The 20,845-nt window shown below is 41.2% G+C and overlaps 1 protein-coding gene and 2 pseudogenes across 1 annotated transcript; all 3 read right to left on the bottom strand.

The window, feature by feature from the left end:
• Nucleotides 1-387: 387 nt before the first annotated feature.
• LOC114562389 (cadherin-related tumor suppressor-like) lies at nucleotides 388-13,166 on the bottom strand. The gene is made up of 6 exons (XM_028588770.1): nucleotides 10,676-13,166; nucleotides 7,285-9,765; nucleotides 6,438-6,441; nucleotides 3,917-6,330; nucleotides 3,735-3,742; nucleotides 388-2,794 (listed from the first exon to the last, which is right to left on the bottom strand). The coding sequence occupies exons 1-6, from the start codon at nucleotides 13,055-13,057 to the stop codon at nucleotides 388-390; spliced, it is 9,696 nt and encodes a 3,231-aa protein (XP_028444571.1). The 5' UTR covers nucleotides 13,058-13,166.
• Nucleotides 13,167-13,369: 203 nt separating this feature from the next.
• Nucleotides 13,370-16,376, bottom strand: LOC114562390 (protocadherin alpha-10 pseudogene; annotated as a pseudogene).
• Nucleotides 16,377-16,699: 323 nt separating this feature from the next.
• On the bottom strand, nucleotides 16,700-20,274 carry LOC114562391 (protocadherin alpha-10 pseudogene; annotated as a pseudogene).
• Between the last annotated feature and the right edge of the window lie 571 nt (nucleotides 20,275-20,845).

Below are 20,845 nucleotides of genomic sequence, written 5' to 3' on the forward strand. Positions count from 1 at the left end.
ACAAAGCTCCCGTGATGCAGTGTGTATGCACAAAGTAAGCTAACTTAAGTTTAGGGATTGTCGAGCAAAACTGAACTCTTTACGTAAAATAACCAATTAACTAATTAGCCAACGAATCCCTTAAATAATACAAGTGTATAATTTTAATGTAGATAGAGCTTCCAAATGTTGACTTTATGTAAGCACCACGGAGAGCGCTGTACACAAAGGCTATAAACTGTATGGATCCAGTGTACTAATGAGCTGTGTAGAGGCAACACTATCAAACAATCCTGTTTTTGAACAATTGTTTGTCAACTGGGGAGCTATTACTACTTTTATTACTTTGTTTTCAGGTTTTGTTGACTTGTGTATGCACAGTTATCGTAGCAAAATATGTAAATCATGTCAATTGCAAACTGAAAGCGCTTCAGTGACGAACCATACCTTGTCTGTGTTGGGTAAAGTCTGAGTTCTGGTAAAAGTATCTCCTCCGTTAATACTGATCAGCTCAGCATCAACAGGCGGAAACGGTGCGGGGAAAACCACTACGTCACTCTTCAGCGTGTCTGAGCTGAAACACACGTCATACTGCTGAGTAGATTTAGAGTAAGACCAGCTCCCGTCAGGGTGGGTGGTGATCATTGGGGCGCTGTACCTGCTGAAACTGCCGTCTGTCCTGTGGCATCTGACAGCTATTAAACTGATGAGACTCAGCAGAAAGATCACTGACACCGACACGATGGCGATCAGCAGATACAGGTTTAAATCAGAGAAGCTCTCCTCCTTTATGGGCACGTGTCTGAACTGAGTCTGGATGTCAATTGTGCTTTCAACCACCACCACATCAATAGACACAGTAGCTGAAAGGGAGGGTTCTCCGTTATCAGAAACCAACACCACCAAGGGGTGAGTTTTCAGGTCATTGTCACTCATTCTCCTCTTAGTCCTGATTTCTCCGGTGCTGGTTCCGATCCGGAAGAGGTTGTTTCCTTTGGGCTCAGACAGGTGATAAGAAAGCAGAGCATTGTATCCAGAGTCTGCGTCTACAGCCCTGATCTTTGCCACAAAGTATCCCGCTTCAGCAGAATAGGGGATGCTCTCACTGTTAACGGAGCCGTGCTCAGAATAGGGCGCGAGAATTGTTGGATTATTGTCATTTTCATCCAGGATTAAAACGTTCACAGTCACGTTGCTGCTGAGCGGAGGAACACCAGAGTCTGTGGCCTGAACTTTAAACTGAAACGTTTTTAACTCCTCGTAGTTAAAAGACTGCAGGTTGACTATATCTCCAGTCTCAGAGTTGATGTTTACTATTGTAGACAGCGGTACTGAGTTACTGTTACTTTGTAAAAAAGAATAGCTAACCTGACCGTTTTGACTGATATCGACATCAACTGCAGTCACCGTTTTAATAACTGCTCCTACTGGACTGTTCTCTTTCACATAAACATTAATCAGTGGCTCTGAGAAGCGAGGCGGGTTATCATTGACGTCAGAAACATGAACTGTCACTATGTTGGTGCTGGAGAGAGGTGGAGTCCCTTCATCAGTTGCGACGATGACGACATTGTACTCGGCCATCGTTTCTCTGTCAAGTGGACCATCAACTACTAACGAATAATAGTTTTTATAATTTGTGTCTAATTTGAAGGGGCTCTCATTCAGAATGACCGCTTTTACTACACCGTTTTTTCCACCATCTTTGTCCAGTACAGAGACAAGTGCTATAGCAGTACCAACTTCTGTGTCCTCTTTCACTGTGTTTAATAGTGACGTCACAGTGATCTCAGGAGCGTTGTCATTTAGGTCCACCACTTCTACCAGCACCTTACAATGAGCCGACATCGGAGGCTGGCCTTTGTCACTAGCCTGTGCATGAATCTCAAACGCAGGATGTTCTTCATAGTCGATCTTACCTTTGATTAAAATTGCACCTGTTTTAGAATCAATTTGAAATAAATCTAAAACACGATCCTGACCTTTTTTTCTCAACGAGTATTCTATTTCACTGTTTAAACCCTCATCTGCGTCTGTTGCATTAAGACTTATCACAATCGACCCTGGTGGCAAGTTTTCAAATATTTGAATTTTGTACAAAGATCTACTAAAAACAGGATTGTTGTCGTTAGTATCCAAAACGTTGATAATAATTTGTGAGGTTCCCGATCTGGATGGATTTCCTCCATCAACTGCAGTTAGTGTAAGTTTTATTACAGAGTCGTGTTCTCGGTCTAAAGATTTATGCAGTACTAATTCAGCAGACACGCTGTCTCCCCCTTTGTGGATTTCTAAAGAAAAGTAACCATTATTACTAAGCTTGTATGTATTAACTCCGTTCTTCCCAACATCCAAGTCCGATGCCTCAATTAGTCCAAATTTCACTCCCGGTAAAGTACTTTCTGCAATGTTAAGTGACTGCAATTGCTCTGAGAAAACGGGGGCATTATCATTTATATCTATTATAGTTATCTCTAAACGGTAAAGCTTAAGTGGATTGTTGATCACGGCCTCTACATTGACGGTACATTTTGTAGCCTTCGGACACAGCTCCTCATGGTCTATTCTTTCATTGACATAAAGAACACCAGTTTTCAGATTTACATCGAAATACTTTCTCTTTGATCCAGCAACAACCTGAAACATACGAGACTCTAAATCCTGGACATTGATATTTAGATCCTTGGCGATATTTCCAACAGAAGTCCCCGGGATTACCTCCTCTGAGACAGAGTAGGAGAGCTGTCCATACACCGCTTCCCAGCAATAATTTAGCAGCACGGCCACAAGATATATCCGAAAAAGACTCGTTCTGCTTGAGAAATACATAATTGCATCCATCCCAAAAAAGGCATAAATCCCAGTGCAAGCAATACAGTCAAATAGTCATATTAAAAGTGAAGTAGACCTTCCTGTTCCTCGTATTCTAATCAGACAGCTGGAAAACGTTTTCATCCTTTTCTCTCTCTCCCTGCGTCTCTTTGTAACAAAGCCCAGAGAAACATCGTCATCACCCCCTTTTTTCTGGGAGGAGTCTACATAGTGCCTCCTGAAATAACGTACAAATGTCATGGTCTGCAGTGTCCCCATGTGTTGAAAAGAAATGACTGCATTCAACCTCTGACAACAAAAATGGAACGACTAACCAACTGTGTAAACGGAGAATTGTTTACAATAACAAATATAAATTGTAATATAAATGTGTTTAACAATTTCAACATAATTAACGTATTTCGACAATTCCCTAACTTAAAAATCCCCATTTCTATCCATACCAATAGTCCTTCACCTGTTAACTGATAGCCTGGCTTTGAAGCTACAAGTAAAACGCGACGTACATTATGAGTAAAACATACACAAACGCACAATATACAAAGATGGCTGAAACTGACAGAACATAAAAATTGCAATATTCCTTATTTTCAAAAAATTAATACAAATTAAAGGGAATTAAGGTAATGAAATAAGATATTGAAAGATCTTCCCTAACTGTTATGAAACGGGTTTGTACTCTTAATTAGTCAATAATAGGCTAATTGTCATCAAATCCAAATATACTGTATGTATATAATGGCTTGAAATCACATCACCATTTTTACATTAGACACATTTTCCGCGTTGCACTCTCTGGACCCCGAACTGCATACTGGCCTGCATACGGTGGTGCTTATTTCAGCACCATGGACACATGCACTTTCTGTATAGTGTGAGAGACTTATGAACTTCAAATACTTGCATTACTCTGGCTCATGTACCACTCTACCTTTCAACAGAAAGTCCAAAGCAAAACAAACACATTTATGAATAAAACGTGGAAAGTTCTTAAAAAATAATTTCACTTTCGTATATAACAAAAGAAAAACGCGGAAGGGCCATGCTTTGAGCCTCAGCTCTCAGAAGTATATGAATACATGTACCCTTTTCAAGGTTTTCTTACCTTGTCTGTGTTGGGTAAAGTCTGAGTTCTGGTAAAAGTGTCTCCACCGTTAATACTGATCAGCTCGGCATCAACAGGCGGAAACGGTGCGGGGAAAACCACTACGTCACTCTTCAGCGTGTCTGAGCTGAAACACACGTCATACTGCTGAGTAGATTTAGAGTAAGACCAGCTCCCGTCAGGGTGGGTGGTGATCATTGGGGCGCTGTACCTGCTGAAACTGCCGTCTGTCCTGTGGCATCTGACAGCTATTAAACTGATGAGACTCAGCAGAAAGATCACTGACACCGACACGATGGCGATCAGCAGATACAGGTTTAAATCAGAGAAGCTCTCCTCCTTTATGGGCACGTGTCTGAACTGAGTCTGGATGTCAGCTGTGCTTTCAACCACCACCACATCAATAGACACAGTAGCTGACAGGGAGGGTTCTCCGTTATCAGAAACCAACACCACCAAGGGGTGAGTTTTCAGGTCATTGTCACTCATTCTCCTCTTAGTCCTGATTTCTCCGGTGCTGGTTCCGATCCGGAAGAGGTTGTTTCCTTTGGGCTCAGACAGGTGATAAGAAAGCAGAGCATTGTATCCAGAGTCTGCGTCTACAGCCCTGATCTTTGCCACAAAGTATCCCGCTTCAGCAGAATAGGGGATGTTCTCACTGTTAACGGAGCCGTGCTCGGAATAGGGCGCGAGAATTGTTGGATTATTGTCATTTTCATCCAGGATTAAAACGTTCACAGTCACGTTGCTGCTGAGCGGAGGAACACCAGAGTCTGTGGCCTGAACTTTAAACTGAAACGTGTTTAACTCTTCGTAGTTAAAAGACTGCAGGCTGACTATATCTCCAGTCTCTGAGTTGATGTTTATCATAGTCGAGAGTGGCAATGAGTTACTGTTACTTTGTAAAAATGAATAGCTCACCTGACCGTTTTGATCGATGTCTGCATCAATTGCTGAAACCTTTTTTAAAACTGCTCCTACTGGACTGTTTTCTTTCACATATACATTGATTATGCTTTCTGTGAACATAGGTGTATTATCATTCACATCTGAGACGTGCACATTAATAACGCTCGTGGTGGAGAGAGGTGGGCTGCCCTCATCAGTCGCTGTGATGGTGATATTGTATTGAGATGCGCTCTCTCTGTCAAGAGGACCGTCCACCACCAACGAGTAGTAATTCTTATAATTGGACTCCAATTTAAAAGGAACATGATTGGACATTTTACAGTTCATCATCCCATTTTTACCTCCGTCTTTATCAAATACTGAAACAAGCGCAATGGCGGCGCCAACAGACGCATCCTCCTTCACGGTGTTCAACAGTGAAGTAACTGAAATTTCAGGGGCATTGTCATTGACGTCTAAAACTTCAATCAATAATTTGGCATGTGATGTCATCGGCGAGGAAGCTCCATCACTGGCTTGTACTCTAATCTCAAAAGCATTATTCTCTTCAAAGTCGATATTCTTTTTATTTGTTACAGTCCCAGTTTTTTCATCGATAGCAAACAGATCAGTTTGTTTACCTCGGCCTACTTCACTGAACGAATATACTACCTGTCCATTTGGGCCTGCATCCAAATCAGTCGCATTTAATGTTATTATCGATGTTCCTATCTTAGCGTTCTCATACACACTGGCTTTATAGAGTGTTTGGTTGAATACAGGAGGATTATCATTAATGTCCAATACATTCACTATTATAGTCATACTGCCAGATTTAGCAGGAGTCCCTCCATCAATGGCAGTCAGTACGAGTCGGATCACAGACTGTTTTTCTCTGTCTAAAACTTTCTGAAGCAGTAATTCGGGAGTTACACTCTCTCCTTTATGTGTAGCGAGAGAGAAGTGTTCATTTTGGCTAAGCTTGTAGCTATTTACAGTATTTTTACCGACATCTGCATCGTGAGCTGGATGCAGAGGGAATTTAGCCCCTATTGCTATATTCTCACTAATGTTAATTATCTGCGACGTGCTGAGGAATGACGGGAAATTATCATTCACATCTAACATTATTATTTCAATCCGGTACAGTTTTAAAGGGTTATTAATAACTGCTTCTACACTTAGCGAACATTTTGGTTCATCGCCGCAGAGTTCCTCTCGATCTATTCTCTCATTAACGTACAGGACACCAGTCTTTAGGTTTACCTCGAGATATTTTCTCTTTGATCCTGCAACGATCTGAAACATGCGGGACTCCAAATCCTGGACATTGATGTTCAGATCTTTAGCGATATTTCCGACAACAGTCCCCAGATTTACCTCCTCTGAGACGGAGTAAGAGAGCTGCCCAGACACCGCTTCCCAGTAACAATCCAGCAGCACGACCAAGAGAGATATCCACACAGAGCTCCTTCTGCTCGGCAAATGCATTATTCCATACATCGCGAAGGAACATGTAGGCAAATCTGGACAATACGTCACAACAAAGAGATCAAGATCAGGAAAGATATATTCCAATAAAAAATGTCGGCATGTCCGCGACCATCAAGACAACCGTTTTTTGTCGTTCGACCTCTCTTTGTAACAAAGCCCACAGAAACATCCGCTGAATCTGGGAGGAGCCCTTAGCAACCAAAGAGATCTTCCAAATGTGATGGTCTACAGTGTCCCCGTGTGGACATATGTCATGAATACTGCTACATCAAACACAACATTTGAAAAAAACTATACACTCTTACTTCTCCTTAAACATGAAGGAATTGCAAAAATAAAAAGGTCAAATAATAAACTAGAACGTTAAGCCACTGATTACTGAAACTAATATTGTTTTACTAAAGGGTTCTTTGTTATACAGCCTTTTCTTCTTCTTTTTTTTTTAAATTAACTGACATTCTAATTAAATGCCTTCAATTTGTTGTGGTAAATACAGAAATGCACTGACTTTTTAAAACTGTAGAGTAAAATGACTGTAAATATGAAATAGAAAGTTTTCTTGAAGAGAAATTATGAAATCTGTAACATATTGTTCAACAGTTATTGCCGAAGACGTGTAAATACATTTTAAAACATTGTGGACTTCAACACGGTTTGGTTTTGTTCAGCACCACGGATAGCGACACACAAAAATAATGCGAATCTGCATCCAAACAACACCTGAAATTCGAAAACCATCAACAAATTACAGGCAAGCTACATCCTACAATATCAAACTACAAACTACTATTGTTTTTACTTGATATTAATTCACTTCGAATTTAAAACAAAGGATAGTCTGTGTAAAGGTCATGACGGTTTCTTGATGCTACCTAGCATCTCTCTTTAAAAAATAACGTAGGCTAAATAAAACTGCACTATATCGGAACTAATTCTATACATAGAAAAAGCGCAGCAACGAGTACTTAATGTTTTTAATCTCTTACCTTGTCAGTGTTAGGTAAAGTCTGAGTTCTGGTAAAAGTGTCTCCTCCGTTAATACTGATCAGCTCAGCATCAACAGGCGGAAACGGTGCGGGGAAAACCACTACGTCACTCTTCAGCGTGTCTGAGCTGAAACACACGTCATACTGCTGAGTAGATTTAGAGTAAGACCAGCTCCCGTCAGGGTGGGTGGTGATCATTGGGGCGCTGTACCTGCTGAAACTGCCGTCTGTCCTGTGGCATCTGACAGCTATTAAACTGATGAGACTCAGCAGAAAGATCACTGACACCGACACGATGGCGATCAGCAGATACAGGTTTAAATCAGAGAAGCTCTCCTCCTTTATGGGCACGTGTCTGAACTGAGTCTGGATGTCAGCTGTGCTTTCAACCACCACCACATCAATAGACACAGTAGCTGACAGGGAGGGTTCTCCGTTATCAGAAACCAACACCACCAAGGGGTGAGTTTTCAGGTCATTGTCACTCATTCTCCTCTTAGTCCTGATTTCTCCGGTGCTGGTTCCGATCCGGAAGAGGTTGTTTCCTTTGGGCTCAGACAGGTGATAAGAAAGCAGAGCATTGTATCCAGAGTCTGCGTCTACAGCCCTGATCTTTGCCACAAAGTATCCCGCTTCAGCAGAATAGGGGATGTTCTCACTGTTAACGGAGCCGTGCTCGGAATAGGGCGCGAGAATTGTTGGATTATTGTCATTTTCATCCAGGATTAAAACGTTCACAGTCACGTTGCTGCTGAGCGGAGGAACACCAGAGTCTGTGGCCTGAACTTTAAACTGAAACGTGTTTAACTCTTCGTAGTTAAAAGACTGCAGGCTGACTATATCTCCAGTCTCTGAGTTGATGTTTATCATAGTCGAGAGTGGCAATGAGTTACTGTTACTTTGTAAAAATGAATAGCTCACCTGACCGTTTTGATCGATGTCTGCGTCAATTGCTGAAACCTTTTTTAAAACTGCTCCTACTGGACTGTTTTCTTTCACATATACATTGATTATGTTTTCTGTGAACATAGGTGTATTATCATTCACATCTGAGACGTGCACATTAATAACGCTCGTGGTGGCGAGAGGTGGGCTGCCCTCATCAGTCGCTGTGATGGTGATATTGTATTGAGATGCGCTCTCTCTGTCAAGAGGACCGTCCACCACCAACGAGTAGTAATTCTTATAATTGGATTCCAATTTAAAAGGAAAATGATTGGAAATTTTACAGTTCATCATCCCATTTTTACCTCCGTCTTTATCAAATACTGAAACAAGCGCAATGGCGGCGCCAGTAGACGCATCCTCCTTCACGGTGTTCAACAGTGAAGTAACTGAAATTTCAGGGGCATTGTCATTGACGTCTAAAACTTCAATCAATAATTTGGCATTTGAGGTGAGAGGAGATGAAGCTCCATCACTGGCTTGTACTCTAATCTCAAACGCATTATTCTCTTCAAAGTCGATATTCTTTTTATTTGTTACAGTCCCAGTTTTTTCATCGATAGCAAACAGATCAGTTTGTTTACCTCGGCCTACTTCACTGAACGAATATACTACCTGTCCATTTGGGCCTGCATCCAAATCAGTCGCATTTAATGTTATTATCGATGTTCCTATCTTAGCGTTCTCATACATACTGGCTTTATAGAGAGTTTGGTTGAATACAGGAGGATTATCATTAATGTCCAATACATTTACTATTATAGTCATACTGCCAGATTTAGCAGGAGTGCCTCCATCAATGGCAGTCAGTACGAGTCGGATCACAGACTGTTTTTCTCTGTCTAAAACTTTCTGAAGCAGTAATTCGGCGGTAACACTCTCTCCTTTATGTGTAGCGAGAGAGAAGTGTTCATTTTGGCTAAGCTTGTAGCTATTTACAGTATTTTTACCGACATCTGCATCGTGAGCTGGATGCAGAGGGAATTTAGCCCCTGCTGCTGTACTCTCTGTAATGTTCATTAATTGAGATGTGCTGAGGAATGACGGGGAATTATCATTCACATCTAAAATGATTATTTCAATCCGGTACAGTTTTAAAGGGTTATTAATAACTGCTTCTACACTGAGCGAACATTTTGGTTCATCGCCGCAGAGTTCCTCTCGATCTATTCTCTCATTAACGTACAGGACACCAGTCTTTAGGTTTACCTCGAGATATTTTCTCTTTGATCCTGCAACGATCTGAAACAAGCGGGACTCCAAATCCTGGACATTGATGTTCAGATCTTTAGCGATGTTTCCGACAACAGTCCCCAGATTTACCTCCTCTGAGACGGAGTAAGAGAGCTGCCCAGACACCGCTTCCCAGTAACAATCCAGCAGCACGACCAAGAGAGATATCCACACAGAGCTCCTTCTGCTCGGCAAATGCATTATTCCATACATCGAGAAGGAACATGTAGGCAAATCTGTACTATATGTTACAACAAAGAGATCAAGATCTGGAAAGATATATTCCAATAAAAAATGTTGGCATGTCCGCGACCATCAAGACAACTGTTCTTTGTCGTTCGACCTCTCTTTGTAACAAAGCCCACAGAAACATCATCCGCTGAATCTGGGAGGAGCCCTTAGCCACCAAAGAGATCGTCCAAATGTGATGGTCTACAGTGTCCCCGTGTGGACATATATCATGAATACAGCTACATCAAACACATTTGAAAAAACTATACACTCTTACTTCTCCTTAAACATGAAGGAATTGCAAAAATAAAAAGGTAAAATAACAATCAAGAACGTTAAGCCACTGATTACTGAAACCAATATTGTTTTACTAAAGGGTTCTTTATTATACAGCAATTTTTTCCTTTTTCTTTTTTTTAAATTAACTGAAATTCTAATGAAATGCCTTGCAGCAGTGACATTGAGTTATTTGTTGTGGTAAATACAGAAATGCACTGACTTTTTAAAACTGTAGAGCAGAGTGACTGCAAATATGAAATAGAAAGTTTTCTTGAAGGTAAATTATGGAACATGTTACATATTGTTCAACAGTTATTGCCGGAGACGTGTAAATATAGTTAAAAACATTGTGGACTTCAACACGGTTTGGTTTGGTTTATAAAGTGGAATTCAGCACCACGGATAGCAACCCACAAAAAGAATGCGAATCTGCATCGAACACCTGAAATTCAAAAATCATCAACAAATGACAAGAAAGCTACATCCTACAATGTCAAACTACAAACTACTATTGTTTTCACTTGATGTTAATTCCCTTTTTCATTAAACAGGATAGTCTGTGTAAAGGTCATGACGGTTTCTTGATGCTACCTAGCATCTCTCTTTAAAAAATAACAGGCTAAATAAAATTGCACTATATCGTAACTAATTCTCTACATAGAAAAAGCGCAGGAACGTGTTCTTAATGTTTTTAATCTCTTACCTTGTCTGTGCTGGGTAAAGTCTGAGTTCTGGTAAAAGTGTCTCCTCCGTTAATACTGATCAGCTCAGCATCAACAGGCGGAAACGGTGCGGGGAAAACCACTACGTCACTTTTCAGCGTGTCTGAGCTGAAACACACGTCATACTGCTGAGTAGATTTAGAGTAAGACCAGCTCCCGTCAGGGTGGGTGGTGATCATTGGGGCGCTGTACCTGCTGAAACTGCCGTCTGTCCTGTGGCATCTGACAGCTATTAAACTGATGAGACTCAGCAGAAAGATCACTGACACCGACACGATGGCGATCAGCAGATACAGGTTTAAATCAGAGAAGCTCTCCTCCTTTATGGGCACGTGTCTGAACTGAGTCTGGATGTCAGCTGTGCTTTCAACCACCACCACATCAATAGACACAGTAGCTGACAGGGAGGGTTCTCCGTTATCAGAAACCAACACCACCAAGGGGTGAGTTTTCAGGTCATTGTCACTCATTCTCCTCTTAGTCCTGATTTCTCCGGTGCTGGTTCCGATCCGGAAGAGGTTGTTTCCTTTGGGCTCAGACAGGTGATAAGAAAGCAGCGCATTGTATCCAGAGTCTGCGTCTACAGCCCTGATCTTTGCCACAAAGTATCCCGCTTCAGCAGAATAGGGGATGCTCTCACTGTTAACGGAGCCCTGCTCAGAATAGGGCGCGAGAATTGTTGGATTATTGTCATTTTCATCCAGGATTAAAACGTTCACAGTCACGTTGCTGCTGAGCGGAGGAACACCAGAGTCTGTGGCCTGAACTTTAAACTGAAACGTTTTTAACTCCTCGTAGTTAAAAGACTGCAGGCTGACTATATCTCCAGTCTCTGAGTTGATGTTTACCATTGTAGACAGCGGTACTGAGTTACTGTTACTTTGTAAAAAAGAATAGCTAACCTGACCGTTTTGACTGATATCGACATCAACTGCAGTCACCGTTTTAATAACTGCTCCTACTGGACTGTTCTCTTTCACATAAACATTAATCAGTGACTCTGAGAAGCGAGGCGGGTTATCATTGACGTCAGAAACATGAACTGTCACTATGTTGGTGCTGGAGAGAGGTGGAGTCCCTTCATCAGTTGCGACGATGACGACATTGTACTCGGCCATCGTTTCTCTGTCAAGTGGACCATCAACTACTAACGAATAATAGTTTTTATAATTTGTGTCTAATTTGAAGGGGCTCTCATTCAGAATGACCGCTTTTACTACACCGTTTTTTCCACCATCTTTGTCCAGTACAGAGACAAGTGCTATAGCAGTACCAACTTCTGTGTCCTCTTTCACTGTGTTTAATATTGACGTCACAGTGATCTCAGGAGCGTTGTCATTTAGGTCCACCACTTCTACCAGCACCTTACAATGAGCCGACATCGGAGGCTGGCCTTTGTCATTAGCCTGTGCATGAATCTCAAACGCAGGATGTTCTTCATAGTCGATCTTACCTTTGATTAAAATTGCACCTGTTTTAGAATCAATTTGAAATAAATCTAAAACACGATCCTGACCTCTACTTCTCAATGAATATTCTATTTCAGCATTTAATCCCTCATCTGCGTCTGTTGCATTCAGAATTATAACAGTTTTGCCTACTGCTAAATTCTCAGAAATCCGTGCCTTGTATAAAGAACTGCTGAAAACCGGAGCGTTGTCGTTATTGTCTAAAACATTGATAATGATCTGAGACGTTCCTGATTTAGGTGGATTTCCTCCGTCGACTGCTGTTACTGTGAGTCTTACAGTGCGTTGTTTTTCTCGGTCTAAAGCTTTCTGAAGCACAAGCTCGGCAGCCACAGCCTCTCCGCCTTTGTGAATCTCTAAAGAAAAATAATCATTTGGACTTATCTTGTATGTACTAACACTATTCTTACCAACATCGAGATCCGATGCCCCTATGAATCCAAATTTCCCTCCTTGCACAGTACTTTCAGCAATGTTAAGAGACTGCAAATTCTCAGGGAAATATGGCGCATTATCGTTTATATCGACTATATCTACCTCCAAACGGTAAAGCTTTAGTGGATTGTTAATTACGGCCTCTACATCGACAGTACATTTTGTAGCCTTCGCACACAGCTCCTCGCGGTCGATTCTTTCATTGACATATAGAACACCAGTTTTCAGATTTACGTCGAAATATTTTCTATTTGATCCGCTTACAATCTGAAACATACGTGCTTCCAAGTCGTGAACATTAAGGTTTAGATCTTTAGCAAGATTTCCCACAGATGTCCCCTGGTTTACCTCCTCTGATACAGAGTAAGAGAGCTGTCCAAATACCGCTTCCCAGCAACAATCCAAAATAACAACGACTATACAAATCCCCAAAGTGCTCCATAAAGTCCGCGTCGACATATTTGTATCCAACGTGAACAGCGAATATGGATTCTAGTCTCAAAAATTCAGGATGAAAGCAAAGTGCCAGAATCCAGTTTCGTCTCTCTTAGGGAGTAAATGATGTCCACGCAATCCATTCTTCCACTGCGCCCTTTGTAACAAAGCCCCGAGAAACATCAGCATGCTCTGAATCTGGGAGGAGCCTGAAGCAACCAAGATGAACATCAAAATGTGATGGTCTACAATGTCCTCGTGTGGTCGTTTGAAATAACTACATTTACCACTAAAAACAGATAAATCACCAACATTCTTCTGAACTTTCATGTCAACCTAGAGCTAACAAGAAGTCACACATCACAGTAGACACAAAAACTGTCTAATTCCGATATTTACAGATTTGTGTTAGAACAAAAACATGCAAATACAGTAAGAAAAATAAACAATAATGCATTTGTTCATATCTCTTTAAGTCTATGAATTAAAGTTATACGTCATGTATCAAGAGACAGATTATTGTAAGAAAACTCCAGTGAATATACCCTCCAGACCGCACACACCACATTGTGGCGCTTATTCCAGCACCATGGACAACGACATAAACATACTGCAACGCTCTCGGAAGAATTAATGAGAGGCTTAGGCTACTCTTCAATATTACCATTACTTTAGTGTATGTAAGGATGCACATTTGAAAACACATATACATAAACAGAAAGTTATTACAAAGTAATTTCCTTTTCATACATAAGAAAAAATGAACACGGCAGGACATTTTCTCAGACACAGCCCTGAAAAACTAGCACTGAAACGTGTTGCTTTTTCTTACCTTGTCTGTGTTGGGTAAAGTCTGAGTTCTGGTAAAAGTGTCTCCTCCGTTAATACTGATCAGATCAGCATCTACAGGCGGAAACGGTGCGGGGAAAACCACTACGTCACTCTTCAGCGTGTCTGAGCTGAAACACACGTCATACTGCTGAGTAGATTTAGAGTAAGACCAGCTCCCGTCAGGGTGGGTGGTGATCATTGGGGCGCTGTACCTGCTGAAACTGCCGTCTGTCCTGTGGCATCTGACAGCTATTAAACTGATGAGACTCAGCAGAAAGATCACTGACACCGACACGATGGCGATCAGCAGATACAGGTTTAAATCAGAGAAGCTCTCCTCCTTTATGGGCACGTGTCTGAACTGAGTCTGGATGTCAGCTGTGCTTTCAACCACCACCACATCAATAGACACAGTAGCTGACAGGGAGGGTTCTCCGTTATCAGAAACCAACACCACCAAGGGGTGAGTTTTCAGGTCATTGTCACTCATTCTCCTCTTAGTTCTGATTTCTCCGGTGCTGGTTCCGATCCGGAAGAGGTTGTTTCCTTTGGGCTCAGAAAGGTGATAAGAAAGCAGCGCATTGTATCCTGAGTCTGCGTCTACAGCCCTGATCTTTGCCACAAAGTATCCCGGTTCAGCAGAATAGGGGATGCTCTCACTGTTAACGGAGCCGTGCTCGGAATAGGGCGCGAGAATTGTTGGAATATTGTCATTTTCATCCAGGATTAAAACGTTCACAGTCACGTTGCTGCTGAGCGGAGGAACACCAGAGTCTGTGGCCTGAACTTTAAACTGAAACGTTTTTAACTCTTCGTAGTTAAAAGACTGCAGGCTGACTATATCTCCAGTCTCTGAGTTGATGTTTATCATAGTCGAGAGTGGCAATGAGTTACTGTTACTTTGTAAAAATGAATAGCTCACCTGACCGTTTTGATCGATGTCTGCGTCAATTGCTGAAACCTTTTTTAAAACTGCTCCTACTGGACTGTTTTCTTTCACATATACATTGATTATGTTTTCTGTGAACATAGGTGTATTATCATTCACATCTGAGACGTGCACATTAATAACGCTCGTGGTGGAGAGAGGTGGGCTGCCCTCATCAGTCGCTGTGATGGTGATATTGTATTGAGATGCGCTCTCTCTGTCAAGAGGACCGTCCACCACCAACGAGTAGTAATTCTTATAATTGGACTCCAATTTAAAAGGAACATGATTGAAAATGTTACAGTTCATCATCCCATTTTTACCTCCGTCTTTATCAAATACTGAAACAAGCGCAATGGCGGCGCCAACAGACGCATCCTCCTTCACGGTGTTCAACAGTGAAGTAACTGAAATTTCAGGGGCATTGTCATTGACGTCTAAAACTTCAATCAATAGTTTGGCATTTGAAGTGAGAGGAGATGAAGCTCCATCACTGGCTTGGACTCGAATCTCAAAAGCATTATTCTCTTCAAAATCTATATTCTTTTTATTTGTTACGGTCCCAGTTTTTTCATCTATAGCAAACAGATCAGTTTGTTTCCCTCGGCCTCCTGCACTGAAGGTATAAAATACTTGTCCATTTGGGCCTGCATCCAAATCAGTCGCATTTAATGTTATTATCGATGTTCCTATCTTAGCGTTCTCATACACACTGGCTTTATAGAGTGTTTGGCTGAATACAGGATGATTATCATTACTGTCCAATACATTAATTATAATTACCATAGTGCCAGATTTAGCAGGAGTCCCTCCATCAATAGCAGTCAGTGTAAGTCGGATCACAGACTGTTTTTCTCTGTCTAAAACTTTCTGTAGCAGTAATTCGGGAGTTACACTCTCTCCTTTATGTGTAGCGAGAGAGAAGTGTTCATTTTGGCTAAGCTTGTAGCTATTTACAGTATTTTTACCGACATCTGCATCGTGAGCTGGATGCAGAGGGAATTTAGCCCCTGCTGCTGTACTCTCTGTAATGTTCATTAATTGAGATGTGCTGAGGAATGACGGGGAATTATCATTCACATCTAAAATGATTATTTCAATCCGGTACAGTTTTAAAGGGTTATTAATAACTGCTTCTACACTGAGGGAACATTTTGGTTCATCGCCGCAGAGTTCCTCTCGATCTATTCTCTCATTAACGTACAGGACACCAGTCTTTAGGTTTACCTCGAGATATTTTCTCTTTGATCCTGCAACGATCTGAAACATGCGGGACTCCAAATCCTGGACATTGATGTTCAGATCTTTAGCGATATTTCCGACAACAGTCCCCAGATTTACCTCCTCTGAGACGGAGTAAGAGAGCTGCCCAGACACCGCTTCCCAGTAACAATCCAGCAGCACGACCAAGAGAGATATCCACACAGAGCTCCTTCTGCTCGGCAAATGCATTATTCCATACATCGAGAAAATGCATAGAAAGATTCGGCCAATAACATCACTCAAATCAAGAAACTAAGCAGAATAACCAAATACACGAAATGAGTTTTCGGCATATTTACACTACAATAAGAGTATGGTCATCGTACCGTTCTCTTATGCCCTCGAAGTCTCTTTGTTTCAATCACCCGAGATACATCATCTTCATTTGAAAGGGAGGAGCCCCGATCCACCAAAGAGAAAGTCTAAATGTGATGGTCTACAATGTCCCCATGTGGACACTTGCACGAACTACAGTCAACATAACCCATTACAAATTTAGTAAGACGCTTGCATCCTGACTTTCCCCTTGAACATGTAGCTAAGCCGTTCCATATCTCAAGGAAGAGTCAGCAAAACTGCCTATATGATTACACGTCCTTTAAATTTAAAGTGTATACCTTTTTGTATTTTTTTTGTAATTTGAACTATTTTAGACACTCGTTTAATACTTGACGAGTTAGCTGTTGAGGTTACAGAAGTTATGTTTATGTTCGAGGAAGATATTTTAGTTTAGTAAGTACACAAAAAAAACCCACTTTCACACCACTTTCCTATTCTCTTTTGACTAATGGCATATTCACACTCAATTTGCTGATAAATTATGTAATATATTATGTAGAAAAATTATATTGTCAAGTATATACAAATTATATAAACTTAATTTCTAGGAGACAGGGTTGCAATTATTCTCATTAATAAGCCAATTTGTTTTCTTTTGTCCTGTGGTTTAGAAACAAAATAGGGCTGGGCGATAGGAGAAAATGAGATATCACATATTCTTGACCAAATACCTCGATAGCGATATCGCAGCGATATTCTAGGGTTGACAATTGGTGCTTTAACAAAATATCTTCACACTTAGATTTTAGATGAATATTCATCAGTAATGTGGACATAATGTCTAAGTGGGGAAAAGGCAAATAATAGAACAGCTGGAACAGTCTGATAAGTTCAGAAAAGTACATCACTTTACTGTAATGCAGCCTTTAAAACCAGTAAGAGACAACACTGTCATCTCACGATATTACGATATCCAAAATCTAAGACGATATCTAGTCTCATATCACAATATCGATATAATATCGATATCTTGCCCAGCACTAAAACAAAACAAGATCTGAAACGTGCGTTCAGCACCACTGATAAAAAACCAAACCTGCAGCAAGTAATGGTTGAGATCAGAAATCCCACATTTAAGACATGCTTTCATAAACATACTCAATAGAATATGTATACAGTAAATCAATCTGAATGCCGAAGTAGCTTTTATTGTGTAATAACCTACGGACTTAGTGACATGGCACATCATTGTTTGGAAAGTATTTTTAAGTGAAACTGCATCAACTCCAACACAATTCTCGACATAACTGTAGTAAAACAACATGCCTAATTAGGCAAAGCCATATTGTTCTTACCTTGTCTGTGCTGGGTAAAGTCTGAGTTCTGGTAAAAGTGTCTCCTCCGTTAATACTGATCAGCTCAGCATCTACAGGCGGAAACGGTGCGGGGAAAACCACTACGTCACTCTTCAGCGTGTCTGAGCTGAAACACACGTCATACTGCTGAGTAGATTTAGAGTAAGACCAGCTCCCGTCAGGGTGGGTGGTGATCATTGGGGCGCTGTACCTGCTGAAACTGCCGTCTGTCCTGTGGCATCTGACCGCTATTAAACTGATGAGACTCAGCAGAAAGATCACTGACACCGACACGATGGCGATCAGCAGATACAGGTTTAAATCAGAGAAGCTCTCCTCCTTTATGGGCACGTGTCTGAACTGAGTCTGGATGTCAGCTGTGCTTTCAACCACCACCACATCAATAGACACAGTAGCTGACAGGGAGGGTTCTCCGTTATCAGAAACCAACACCACCAAGGGGTGAGTTTTCAGGTCATTGTCACTCATTCTCCTCTTAGTCCTGATTTCTCCGGTGCTGGTTCCGATCCGGAAGAGGTTGTTTCCTTTAGGCTCAGACAGGTGATAAGAAAGCAGCGCATTGTATCCAGAGTCTGCGTCTACAGCCCTGATCTTTGCCACAAAGTATCCCGCTTCAGCAGAATAGGGGATGCTCTCACTGTTAACGGAGCCGTGCTCGGAATAGGGCGCCAGAATTGTTGGAATATTGTCATTTTCATCCAGGATTAAAACGTTCACAGTCACGTTGCTGCTGAGCGGAGGAACACCAGAGTCTGTGGCCTGAACTTTAAACTGAAACGTGTTTAACTCTTCGTAGTTAAAAGACTGCAGGCTGACTATATCTCCAGTCTCTGAGTTGATGTTTACCATAGTCGAGAGTGGCAATGAGTTACTGTTACTTTGTAAAAATGAATAGCTCACCTGACCGTTTTGATCGATGTCTGCATCAGTTGCTGAAACCTTTTTTAAAACTGCTCCTACTGGACTGTTTTCTTTCACATATACATTGATTATGTTTTCTGTGAACATAGGTGTATTATCATTCACATCTGAGACGTGCACATTAATAACGCTCGTGGTGGAGAGAGGTGGGCTGCCCTCATCAGTCGCTGTGATGGTGATATTGTATTGAGATGCGCTCTCTCTGTCAAGAGGACCGTCCACCACCAACGAGTAGTAATTCTTATAATTGGACTCCAATTTAAAAGGAACATGATTGGAAATTTTACAGTTCATCATCCCATTTTTACCTCCGTCTTTATCAAATACTGAAACAAGCGCAATGGCGGCGCCAATAGACGCATCCTCCTTCACGGTGTTCAACAGTGAAGTAACTGAAATTTCAGGGGCATTATCATTGACGTCTAAAACTTCAATCAATAATTTGGCATGTGATGTCATCGGAAAAACTGCCCCATCACTGGCTTGTACTCGAATTTCAAAAGCATTATTGTCTTCAAAATCTATATTATTTTTATTTGTTACAGTCCCAGTTTTTTCATCGATAGCAAACAGATCAGTTTGTTTACCTCGGCCTACTTCACTGAACGAATATACTACCTGTCCATTTGGGCCTGCATCCAAATCAGTCGCATTTAATGTTATTATCGATGTTCCTATCTTAGCGTTCTCATACACACTGGCTTTATAGAGAGTTTGGTTGAATACAGGAGGATTATCATTAATGTCCAATACATTCACTATTATAGTCATACTGCCAGATTTAGCAGGAGTGCCTCCATCAATGGCAGTCAGTATGAGTCGGATCACAGACTGTTTTTCTCTGTCTAAAACTTTCTGTAGCAGTAATTCGGCGGTAACACTCTCTCCTTTATGTGTAGCGAGAGAGAAGTGTTCATTTTGGCTAAGCTTGTAGCTATTTACAGTATTTTTACCGACATCTGCATCGTGAGCTGGATGCAGAGGGAATTTAGCCCCTGCTGCTGTATTCTCAGTTATGTTAATTATCTGCGACGTGCTGAGGAATGACGGGGAATTATCATTCACATCTAAAATGATTATTTCAATCCGGTACAGTTTTAAAGGGTTATTAATAACTGCTTCTACACTGAGGGAACATTTTGGTTCATCGCCGCAGAGTTCCTCTCGATCTATTCTCTCATTAACGTACAGGACACCAGTCTTTACGTTTACCTCGAGATATTTTCTCTTTGATCCTGCAACGATCTGAAACATGCGGGACTCCAAATCCTGGACATTGATGTTCAGATCTTTAGCGATATTTCCGACAACAGTCCCCAGATTTACCTCCTCTGAGACGGAGTAAGAGAGCTGCCCAGACACCGCTTCCCAGTAACAATCCAGCAGCACGACCAAGAGAGATATCCACACAGAGCTCCTTCTGCTCGGCAAATGCATTATTCCATACATCGAGAAGGACCATCTAGGCAAATCTGGACAATACGTCACAACAAAGAGATCAAGATCAGAAAAGATATATTCCAATAAAAAATGTCGGCATGTCCGCGACCATCAAGACAACTGTTCTTTGTCGTCCGACCTCTCTTTGTAACAAAGCCCACAGAAACATCATCCGCTGAATCTGGGAGGAGCCCTTAGCCACCAAAGAGATCGTCCAAATGTGATGGTCTACAGTGTCCCCTTGTGGACATATGTCATGAATACAGCTACATCAAACACAACATTCTTCGAAAAATTTATACATTCTGACTTCTCCTTAAACATGAAGGAATTGCGAAAATAAAAGGTAAAATAATTAACAAGAACTTGAAGCCACTTATTACTGAAACTAATATTGTTTTACTAAAGGGTTCTTGTTTCTTTTTCTTTTTTTTAAATTAACTGACATTCTGATTTAAATGCCTTGCAGCAGTGACATTGAGTTATTTGTTGTGGTAAATACAGAAATGCACTGACTTTTTAAAAGTGTAGAGCAGAGTGACTGCAAATCTTAAATAGAAAGTTTTCTTGAAGGTAAATTATGGAACATGTTACATATTGTTCAACAGTTATTGCCGAAGACATGTGTAAATACATTTTAAAACATTGTGGACTTCAACACGGTTTGGTTTTGCATCATGTTGTGGAAATTGAAAGCAAGTTTATAAAGTGGAGTTCAGCACCACGGATAGCGACCCACAAAAAGAATGCGAATCTGCAGCCAAACAACACCTG

Source organism: Perca flavescens, chromosome 10 (assembly GCF_004354835.1).
Source record: "Perca flavescens isolate YP-PL-M2 chromosome 10, PFLA_1.0, whole genome shotgun sequence".
Lineage (NCBI taxonomy): Eukaryota > Metazoa > Chordata > Actinopteri > Perciformes > Percidae > Perca > Perca flavescens.

Excerpts from the sequence above, each read along its gene's own strand:
- LOC114562389 (XM_028588770.1), bottom strand. The coding sequence starts at position 13,057 with ATGTCGACGCGGACTTTATGGAGCACTTTGGGGATTTGTATAGTCGTT. Across the intron at positions 9,766-10,675 it reads CTTTACCCAGCACAGACAAG|TGCCAACATTTTTTATTGGA; the intron begins GTAAGAGATTAA and ends TGGTCGCGGACA.